This window comes from Podarcis melisellensis (genome assembly GCF_964234715.1).
Source record: "Podarcis melisellensis genome assembly, chromosome: 9".
NCBI classification, from domain to species: Eukaryota; Metazoa; Chordata; class Lepidosauria; order Squamata; family Lacertidae; genus Podarcis; species Podarcis melisellensis.
Genome location: NC_138541.1, coordinates 73,655,557 through 73,666,434, shown reverse-complemented (window position 1 = coordinate 73,666,434; position 10,878 = coordinate 73,655,557). Strand labels below are relative to the sequence as shown.

Genomic DNA, 10,878 nt, shown 5'->3' with positions numbered 1-10,878 from the left:
GTGAAAGTGCTTCCTCCCTGATGGCCAGCTGCGGGTGGTTGCTTAATCTAGGAATGGTTCCAGTAGTACGTTTTGGGTACCGGTGGCTTTTCAGGTGCAATGTCACTGGACTTCCATCCTGGGCCAGGTGGCAGAAACAAGAAGTCCACTAATGCTACAGGCCTGGGGGGCAGGGCCTTCGCTTTGGGTGCTTTTCACCATCTGCTTTCCCCCCAGTAGCATTTTTCCAGCACCATGTAGGAAGCTCTGAGTGGTTCTACCCCCTGGCTCCATGTGGGTGTCACAATATACCATAGCTTGTTGTGGTAAGAACAAACCTGACCCTGGTCCAGCTCCAAGTGCAGTGTGTCTTCACTTTTCCTTGTTTGAAACAAGTACACCACGGCGTTGACGGAGCTGGCTTGCTTCAGACAAAACACAGTGAAGACAAAACAGTCTAGGGCTGAGATGATTAATTAAAACTGGCAGCCCAATTTTCATATTGTTCCTCTCAAATTGGTTGGGGTGAGAGAGGCCGTGTGGCGTAGAGGCTCCTTTCTATCCAAACGTAGCCAGTACCTGCTTTCCCTGCAGTAGTTTGGAACCTGTTTCCCAAGCAACCAGGAAAAGGGTCCCCTGGCCCAACTAGTGTGCTAAGTTTGGAGGCAGGCTCAGATTTTTGTGGCCTGCAGGGGCTGTGGTTATAAGATGATCAAATTGGCAGCTCATGCTTGGCTTTTGCACCAACAGGAAGAGAATGGCCCTTAAAAACATCAGATTACCACATCTTCACTGTATGGTGAAGCTACGTACCTGGCATTTCAAAGTAAAGTACATGTACCAAAAGCTAAAGCGAGTGTTATAATCACTCTGCGCTACCCCTTGCTTCCACCTGTTGCAGAAAAATTCATTGAAAAAAATTCCTCCCAGTAGCACCTTAGAGACCGGCTAAGTTTGTTGTTGGTATGAGCTTTCGTGTGCATGCACACTTCTTCAGATACCGTGCATGCACACGAAAGCTCATACCAACAACAAACTTAGTTGGTCTCTAAGGTGCTACTGGAAGGAATTTTTTTATTTTGTTTCAACTACAGCAGACCAACACGGCTACCTACCTGTAACTAGAATCATTGAATGATGGTGCCCTAAACTCTTGGGTAAGTCAGTGCTATAAATTCAAGCATTGCTAAGGGACAGGCGCTGCCTTGGGGCAGGGCAGGGCAGTGGCCTTTCAGTTGTCACTGGCTTACAGCTCCCATCATCCAGAACCATTGGCCATTCTGGCTGATGGGCGTTGGGGTCCTGCAAAATCTAGGGGGTCAAAGGTTCCTCACCCAAAGTTCAGTTCTACCTTCAACTCAGTTTGAATTTGCAGTGTTGTAAGTTGTTGCTTACGGAGGGAGGAAAAGTCCACTTGCGCTTCCATTCGACAACTCTGGTTTGATTTGCATGCTCACTCATTTGGGGCTCAGTATATTTCAGCAAAGAGAACTGCCCCAGTTTCTCTAGCTTCCCGCCAAATAGGAGTGTGTCCTTACCATAGCGGAGTGCCAAGCAGGAGCGACAGTTGTCTTCTGCATAATGATTCTAGAGAGAAAAGTGCAGGGGGGAAATACAGAACCTTCAGAGACTGAAATAACAGTTATAAGTGAAAGTAAATAGGATGTTGGGGGACTGGCAGAATACATGCGTTGTCTTAAGGGGTTGTGTATCAGAATTTGAATCTTGAGGTCATCCGTCAGATGGATTTTGACTCCGGTCTCTGGCGCTGCAAATTGTAGAGCTGTGGTTTCAGCATTTGACGTTTTGATAGCTGCAGTCAACCACTTCTTACCATTTGTGTTAAGAGATGTGTGGACCCAGTTCTACACTTTATACAAACTATTTTGTTCCTAAATTAACTGGAGGTTTGAGATGTATGTACAGAGTGTGTGCAAGTAAACACCCCTGGAAGAGCCAGTATTCCTGCTACCATTGTACTGTATTCCATATTTCACAGGTATAGTTATGCCTAATAATCCCCAAAAAATGAAACAGGGAGATGAAATTCAGATGGGTTCAGAAACAAAAATTCTTCCCACCAGTGTAAAGCATCAGTTGTTTAAGAGTCAAATGCAACGAGTTAAAGTTGACTAAATAAAGAAGGTGCTGTAGAGGACAGGCCCTGAGAATAACATGTCTGGTGTATGTTTTTCTTGGGCTAAAGTTGCTTTTAAAATTGCATTTTCAAAAGGCTGAATAAAGAACTTTGTCCAAGTAAGATGAGGTTAGGACATTCAAAACCTCGAAGGAGCATGGGAGGTGGAAAGAACAGCAGGCTGGAGCGAGTCCCACAAATGCCAGGAGGACCACAGGCTCCTCACACCTGCTATGAACGGCCTCTTGCCCACCACCACCACCACAGTGGACCCCAGGAGGAATCCTACTGCAGGCCTCTTCAGTAACACGCAGGTAAGGAACAAACATTTCACATACGAAAGGATCCAAGCCTTGTGAATACAAGGTAGAGTTTTATTAATGCACACTTCCCTTGCTCAGTAAATATAAAACTATTTGCTAGATAGTTCTCTGCATATACAATAACATTAATATCCAATAAGATTGTCCTCTGTTCCTTTCAAGGTTGGTTTGTGTTTCAATTTCACTTCATTTAATGCATTTCAATATTTTAAGGCAGCTTATTAAACACATTATAGGACACAGTCACTGAACTCCTTTTTCCACCCTGAAACCCCAACATACACAACACTGTCAGCCTGCCAAGCTTACTTTGCAGCAGAAAGCCGGCAGTTTTCTCTCTACAGGTCTACTAGTGTCCTGGCTCTCCACTGTCCATCTCATCTAACGTTACACACTACTAAAAGCTTACTGCAACTAGGACTGAACAGCTTGAACCTGTCCAGGAACATCAACCTTTTACCATGGAGAAGTTGTCTCCAGAGGATGCTGCAGGCAGCACAAATAAATATAGAATATGAAAGTTGCCTATGTAACCCAGTGGCTGCACCAGCAACCAACTCTCTCTACTGAAGGGCTGGAAAGTGCAGAGTTCACTCTTGCTAAGCATGTTCCCCAGTGAGTAAACACTGGCCTGTGTTATGGCCTGCCACGTAGCCTATCTTGACAAATAATTCTAGCAAAACACATATATCCAACTGGAAATGGCCTCCTGGGTGCCACTCACCTGGGAACAGCTAAGCAGAGCAGAGAGAACTCCAGTTTAGGATCAAGTCTGCCAAGTAGGGCAAGACTATCTCATCCCTACTGGCAAGTTTTCCAGGAAAAGGGGGGGGGGAGAGCAGCCGCCACTTTTAGCTACTTACAGTAACAGAGGACAACAGTGCAGTGGCATCTTGCTCAAGTTGTGTTAGTGCCTTCAGAGACCTCTGGATCTCCTGCTACTAAAGCTTCAGTTTAGACGGCAGAGGTAATAGCATGCTATGGTCCCCAGACCAAGGTAGCAAAGGGGGGTACCATTCATACGGATTTATTACTCAATGAGGCTGCCCAAATGTATACAGGGCACATCTTCCTCCCCCAACCTAGTGCTTTCCAGGTGTTGCTGGACCGCAACTCCCAACATCCTTAATCACTGGCCATGCTTGGGCTGAAAGCACCAGCACAACTGGAAAGCACCAGATGGAGGGGAGATCATGGCCCCAACTTGCATGCTAGCAGGGTACCTCACAAAGCAACACTCACAAATGCTGGCAATTCCTCCCCTCCCTATTCTCCACAACTGCCACATAAAGTGAACCACAGCTGGTGCTAGCGAATCAGAAAGGCTAGATCGCAGCTCTTGCTCACAAGCTGTCACTTAGTGTGCATGGAAAACACACTATGCGCTGCTTGAAATCAAAAGGAGGCTGCATAAGCCGATTCTAATTATGGGGAAATTAAGTCAGAATAACAGGAACTGATGCAGGGATGGGAGACCTGTGGCCCATTAGATCAGGCTTCCTCAACCTGGTGCCCGCCAGGGACTAGGGAGACTCCATTTCCCATCAACCCCGGGCAGGTGCCAGCGCCTTAGCCTTCCTCCTCTGCTTGGTCTCTTCATTTTGGAAGAGGGTAGGGGAGAAGCGCAAGCATGTCTGAATCAGCACCAGCTCCCCAGTCAAAGTGAGGCAGCTATGACCTAAACTAATCAGGATTCTCATCCGGAGCCAGGGATGTCAGATTTGTTGACCCTTTTGCCAGGGAGGACCAGCCTCCAAGGCAAGGCAAGTGAACCCTTCCCCTCTATCTGTGGGAGGGGGGGGGGATAAACCTCCCTCCCATACCAAGAAAAAAGGTTCAGTAGGTCCATTTTTCACCAGTCCAAGACTTAATGCTGAGGGTCAATTTGAGACGATGCAGCAGCTGGTGAAACTGTTTTGAAAGCTCCTCAAGGGAAAGGGGTGAGAGCAGCAGCTTCCAGGCAGCAAAGCCAGCAGAGGGCTGGGTGGGAGTTCAAGAGACTGCGAGGAGCTAGCAGGCAGCACTCCATCCATGCAGCTTGATAGAGGAGCTTCTCCATCCCAGAAATCCGCATGACAACATCATAGTCCAGCTCTACAAGGACCGCAGGAGACTGTGGCTCAAGCACTGGAGTCCAGGAAAGGATCCTGAGCAAGTGAGGAAAATCTGTTTGACGCGATGTAGTGATTGCTGTGCTTTTTCCCCCCAATCGTAATTTTTGTAAACTAAAGTTTTAACTTGTCCTAGTCCATTCTTCATTCCCTTTCACAAAAAAAGCTTGGCTGTTTGCCTTTAAGGAGGAAACACTTGCCATGTCCTCTTCTTCTATCTGCATCTTTCTCCAAAGGCTTTCCCAGGCAAGGGAGCCAGCTGGCTCAGAGCCTTTCAAGGGCTTCCACTGAACAGTCCTGTATGTGCACCACAGATAAGAGCTTCAAGAGGCTGGTTGGTGCCCGGGCAAGTGCAAGCTGGGCAACGGTGCACCCCGCTTTCCCAGCCACCAAAGCACCCTCTTCCTGGTCCCTATCGGCTTGGTCAAGGCTCGGTGCCAGACTCCATTGCCTTTCCTGGACCTCCAGGCGTCGGAAAGGAAGGGGGGAAAGTGCTGGGTTCTTGACCTGTGCAGTGCAGTCCTGCTCTTTGGATCCTTACTGGATGGAGCAGGAGGCAGACTCCCCAAAGCAGCAGGAACATGGTGAGGATGACACAGGCTTGGGAGGGATGAGGTCAAGGTCCTCGTCGTCTGGGATTTCATCGAGGCGATACCCATCTTGCAGCAGCTGGCGGCTGAGATCCTGGTTGACCTGAGAAGCAAGAGGAGGGACAAGCTGAAAACACCTGCTGGAGGACTATGGAATTAAGACATGGCCTTCTGGTTATCAGTTTGTGGTAACACAGAGGCAGGGTTTTCCACTGGTGGAACCAGTGACTTGCATTGCGCTTCATGCAGAAATATGAGAGCCCCATCAGTAGTGGCATTCTGCTGGCTCTTGAAGACACACCGGTTGAGGCAAGCATTCTCCTGAACTTGAACTTCCTGATCTAATTACCTTAACTGTTTTTACCCCACTGTTTTACTTGCTATGCGTCTTCACTGTTTTCTTTTATTGTGCATTTTAATTATGGTTGTTGTTTTTTTCTTCAAATCCTAAGAACACTTAAGAGCATATTCCTATGCTTATCTATTCAGAACTGTGTCCCCTTATAGGACTGGACAGGAAGAAAGGCCTGGAGAGCTCTCCTTCCTAGCAAGCATGAGAGTGAGAAAATGCAGGTGTGTGCACACACTTCCATGTCCCTACATTTCCTCACTCATGGTCAGTCACAACATGCTTACTGGGACACATGCACACATAGACATTGCATGTAAGAAAGGGTTCCCAAACTGCACACTCTCCCATCCCTGGCAACAGGCTGGCTAGAGATGGAGTTTAACAGCATCTGGAGGGTCTTTGCACCCCAAGATTAATGAGCAGGCAACATGAGTCATCTTGCACCCCACCCTCACCTGCCATAAAAGCCTTTGCTCACTAACCATCAGAAGGTCAAACAGACAGGCAGACAAACCCCACCACCTGCAGGTCAATTTCAATGTCTGTAAGGAGCAAGCCATGCACCAGACTTGCCTCTGCAGAGGAGTAACCGGAGGAACATCTTGATTCCAGCTCCTCATCACTAGGAGAGAAAAACACCAAGGGTCAGCACAAACTGAAAGGGTATTTCTAGCACACTTCCGGCTCCCAGTTCTCTGCTAAGAATGAATAGGGTTTTGTGACATGAGAGGAAGTTTGTCCCCCATAAGAACATAAAATGACCTTGCTGGATCAGACTAGTCCAGAGCAGCCAACCAGATGCTTCTGGGAAGCCCACAAGCAATGCTGACTCCTGCCATTGCTCCCCCATATCTTCAGGGGAAGACTATTTCCGAAATTGGAAGCTCTACAGGGCTACTGTGACCAGTATCCTGTTCAGATTGATCCTCTTTGCTAACACTCCTTTTTAGAGCCATTTAAAATTGGTGGCAATGCTCAAACCTTTTTGGCCTTCCCTACCCACAATCAGCAAGCAGGTCCCACTCACCCCTCACCTGTCAGAGTCCAGGGACACCAGGGTTTCATCTGAGATCTGGCTGAGGGCAGCATAGCCCTTGTTGAACTTCACTGACCTAGAGAAAGAGGCAAAAACCAATATGAAGCACCTGAGAGTGGGGGAAGGTGAAGGGAAGGGTGTTGGTGCAAAGGACATTGTGTCACTCAGGCAGAAGATGGCCTTGGGCAAGTCACTGTCTCAACTGGACAAACCTGATGTGGCTTTTGGCACCGATTCAAGGTGCAAAAAAGTCAGGTTCTGTATCTGCGTATTCTGGATGCACATTTCAAATCATTCAAAGCTGAATCCTGCAGTCAAGGCTGACTTATCAACAACGGGGACAGAGGAAGCTACCTCAACCAAGTGAGCCCGTTTGTGCTCTGCACCAAGCAGGATTGAACTTGGTGTATCAGCTGATTTGCAGAAGTACAATCCTGCTTGGTTCAAAGCTTCAGAAGCTCCTGACACCCAGCAGTATGATGCCAGGTGAGTACAGCTTGCCCCAAAGGCCTGGCAGGCCAAATGGAGAGGACTCTTTGCCCAAGCCTGGCCCACAGCTCTCCACTTTCAGACAGGAGTGTCTCCCAGCCCCACCTGGAGATCTTGTGGACTTCCTGCAACGCAAGAGCTTCTACCTCTGAGCTGCACTGGCCCTTCTCTTCAATTGTGCCATTTCTGGAGGCCTTTGGCTGCTTTTCTGAATTCACCCCATCAAAGGGAGCAGTAGAGAGCGCGCTAGATTAGGTTAGCAGGACACCAACGTTAGCAGCCTAACCTAACGCATGTGGACTTGTTAAGGGTCATTGAACTCACAAAAAGCCCCCAACCCCCCCAAACAGTAAGAAAATGAACTGGACCTCTTGGCTGGTAGCTTGGGCTGGTGCCGGACGGCTCCTGAGAATGCGCCTCCCTTCCTCCGCAGCATCGCCTTTGCCATCTCACGATGTTTCTCTGCAGCCCCCCAAATGACCAAGGCAAACTCAGTGAATATTTGCTGTATTCCACGTTCCTGGGGAGGATTGCCTCCCATAAACCACACCCCACCAGCCAACTGCTGCCTGTGGGGCAAGTTCAGACAAATATTTACTGCAAAAGGACAGCAGAAAAACCCACTCTGGGGAAAGGCTGCCTGCACAGGACATGAATCATCTGAATCCTCTGGTTGCCCAGGAGATGCCAAAACACACTCTCAGGGGTTTGCCATCTATTAAAGTGGGTTGGCGTGGCAACTATGCTGTGCAAGCCATCTTGGGGAAGTCCCAGGGGTTCCCACCCCTGCAGCAAACATTCAGGTGAATCCACACCACCTGCTGGTGTTGCAAAAATGCTTCCAGGTGTATGATGGGGTGTAGAACATGAAAGACTGCAGCTGGATCAGGCCAAAAAGGGCCCAGCCAGTCCAGCATCCTGTCCTCGAATTGGCCAACCAGATGCCTCAATGGGAAACCCACATGCATAACCTGAGTGTAACAATACTCTCTCCACTTGCGCATCCCAGCAACTGGAATAAAGAGGCTTCCTATCTCAGACAGTGGGGGAGCACCTAGTTATTGTGGCTGGTAAGCATGGACGAGTCTTATCCTCCACGTCATTGCCTTGCCTTCCTCCTGCAGCAAGGAGGGAGAACTTTCTGCTCAGCAGTGAAGAAACCACAACTATTTCTGCCTTCCTAGTTAAGTCAGTAATTTCCATAGAAAATAATCCATGAAACCCTTTGACATCCCACCCCCATATCTGTACCCTGCTGGATGGCTGTGCCCCTTCAGATTTGTTGGGCTACATCTCCCGTTGTTGAGGCCACAGGAACGCTCCACCCCTGCTCCTCCACAATGAAGCTCAAGCAGGAACAATTGCTATCACTTCTTCTCCTGCCTACATTGTCACTTCTTTCATGGCTGTATATGGCTGACAGTAAGCAGGTATTGTATTATTGTTGTTGCTAACAGCAATTTAGTTCCAACTAGAGATGTGTGGAGGCTTTGGTCAAATCATGAAAAAAGTGGGATATTTCAGACGGATTCTCTGAGGCAAAGTGGGATCTGCACAAGGTAACCGGAGTCAAAGCAGGGATGCCCTCAAGGTGCCTCAGAATCTTGGGGACACACACGAACTACAAACTATTGTCTGCTAAAAGCAAAACTAATGTTTCTAAATTGACCGTGCAAGGGGTGACTCATCCCTGTATTAGTGCTCTGAATAACCCAGTTGTTGAGGAACACAAGTGGGAATGGTGCTACTGTACAAATGAGCCGCTTATGGGATTCCTGTGGGCATCATACTGGCCACTGTGGGAAGAAGACACTGAGCTAGGTGGGCCTGTGGTCCAGCTAAGCAGGGCTCTTCCCTTGCTCCTCAAGCAGTGAGCCCACCGTACTTGTGAAGGCTGTGCCCTCATGTAACGTAGATTCCAGTCCTGACTTACGTAGCTTATCCTGAATGGAAGGAGTTTTGCTCATAAGGTACGGCCCCCTTTTCTCCACTGGTGTTTCCCTGCTTGTCCTCTTCTTGTCCCTCTGCCCCTGTCAGAAGGAGACATTTGACAGCCATTATACCCCAAAGTGAACACAGAAGTCCAAAGCAGGGGAGCTTTCCTGCCTTCTACTGATGCCCAGCTTCTTACTTATTTCATTGTTGGCCCCATATCAAACACATGCCTGTTTTATTTACTGCAAGATGCACTTTCATGTGTTGCCCAAAAAGGGAGATAGAAAGTACAAAACAACCACAAATATAGTATATGAATCTCCTTAATTTCCAAGGTTCAGGCTGTGAGAGCCATTATGTAGCCAAAACAGCACCATTCATTTACAAGGAACAGATATCAGCAGGACTGCCGTGGATGCAGAATGTTGATGGGACTATTAGCAGGGGGAAAGAAACCTGGGGTAGGAAGGAACACAGTGGGTAGTATACCGAATGGGGAGCACTCTGCTGATGAACACATGACTAGCTAACAACCCACCCATGCACTCCCTGCCCGCAAAATAATAATAACCATGATGTCCAAACTCAACCCTCTCTCATAACAGGACCTTCAGCCTTTTTGGCAGTATATATGAGATGAGGGGGTTGTCTCAGGTCCTCAACTTTCAGAATCCCCCTTTACAAAGACCTGAGCCCCATCACATAGAACATCTCCCATCCATTTGCCATGATGGGCAAAACTGGCCTTTCTGCTGGCCACAGATTCCGTCCTCAGAGCAGGTGCCTTTGCTCTGATCCAGCAGGCAAGAAGAGGGCTTAAGAAGAGCCTGGCTGCTGGATCAGGCCAAAGGGGGCTCATCCAGTTCAGCCTCCTGTTCCCAGTATACCTGAAGGAGCATCTCCACCCGCATTGTTCTGCCCGGACACTGAGGTCCAGCGCCGAGGGCCTTCTGGTGGTTCCCTCGCTGAGAGAAGCCAAGTTACAGGGAACCAGGCAGAGGGCCTTCTCGGTAGTGGCACCCACACTGTGGAACGTCCTCCCACCAGATGTCAAAGAGAAAAATAACTACCAGACTTTTAGAAGACATCTGAAGGCAGTCCTGTTCAGGGAAGCTTTTAATGTTTGACGGACTACTGTATTTTAATATTTAATATTTTGTTGGAAGCCGCCCAGAGTGGCTGGGGAAACCCAGGCAGATGGGAGGGGTATAGTTTATATATTATATTATTATTATTATTATTATTATTACTACAGTGGCCAACCAGATGCCCCGAGAGGAAAGCAGGCGAGGAGAGGGGTCGGAGCCCAAGAGCAACACTCCCTTCCTGCGGCTCCCTGAGCGTTCCTTCCACGGCCCAAGGAGGCAGAGCACAGCCTCCATCACGCCCAGCTGTGGGACAGGCTTGCTTCTTCTCCACGAAGCCCTCTCCTCCTCATGTGGGAGGGAGTTCCGCAGTTTAGCTGCGCCGCCAAAGGAACTCGCTCCTTCCGGTCTCCTCCAGCGTCCAGTTCGCGCGTCTGAGGCAGTTGGAAGGGGACCCCGCAGGTCAACTACGCGACCCCCGAAAGCCCCGTCAGGCGGCCCCCCTCGCCCCGCTTCCAAGCAGGGCAGCCGGCAGTAGAGCCTCCCTGGCCAGGAGCAGCCCACCCGCCCTGAGGAGCCCCCGGAAAGGCAGGCCACCCGCCGGCCACGCACCGTGTCTCTGCTGGGTCCGGGCAGCGTCGCGGCCTCCCTCCGGCCCGGAGGCTCCGCTCCGCCTCCCGCCGCCGCCGCCGCCTCCATCGTCGCTGCCCTCACGGCGGCACCGACACGAAGCCACGCCTCCCGCTTACGTCTCCCTGCCGGCTCTCCCCCATTGGTTTGTTTTCAAGCGGCCCGCCCCTCGTCCTCTCGCGTTAGCAGCGCTCGTTAGCCGTTGAGGGGA

The 10,878-nt window shown here is 49.5% G+C and overlaps 1 protein-coding gene across 3 annotated transcripts; it reads right to left on the bottom strand.

Annotated features, from left to right (window-relative positions):
- Nucleotides 1-4,149: 4,149 nt before the first annotated feature.
- Nucleotides 4,150-10,805, bottom strand: FAM219B (family with sequence similarity 219 member B). 3 transcript variants are annotated; one of them, XM_081925804.1, is made up of 6 exons: nucleotides 10,650-10,805; nucleotides 8,951-9,047; nucleotides 7,386-7,479; nucleotides 6,527-6,604; nucleotides 6,066-6,114; nucleotides 4,150-5,243 (listed from the first exon to the last, which is right to left on the bottom strand). In XM_081925804.1, the coding sequence occupies exons 1-6, from the start codon at nucleotides 10,734-10,736 to the stop codon at nucleotides 5,088-5,090; spliced, it is 561 nt and encodes a 186-aa protein (XP_081781930.1). In that variant the 5' UTR covers nucleotides 10,737-10,805; the 3' UTR covers nucleotides 4,150-5,087. The 3 variants fall into 3 exon arrangements, with proteins under 3 accessions (XP_081781930.1, XP_081781932.1, XP_081781931.1); XM_081925805.1 differs by having other exon boundaries at nucleotides 5,107-5,243; nucleotides 5,975-6,114; XM_081925806.1 differs by lacking the exon at nucleotides 10,650-10,805 and having other exon boundaries at nucleotides 7,386-7,586; nucleotides 8,951-9,048.
- Nucleotides 10,806-10,878: the final 73 nt, after the last annotated feature.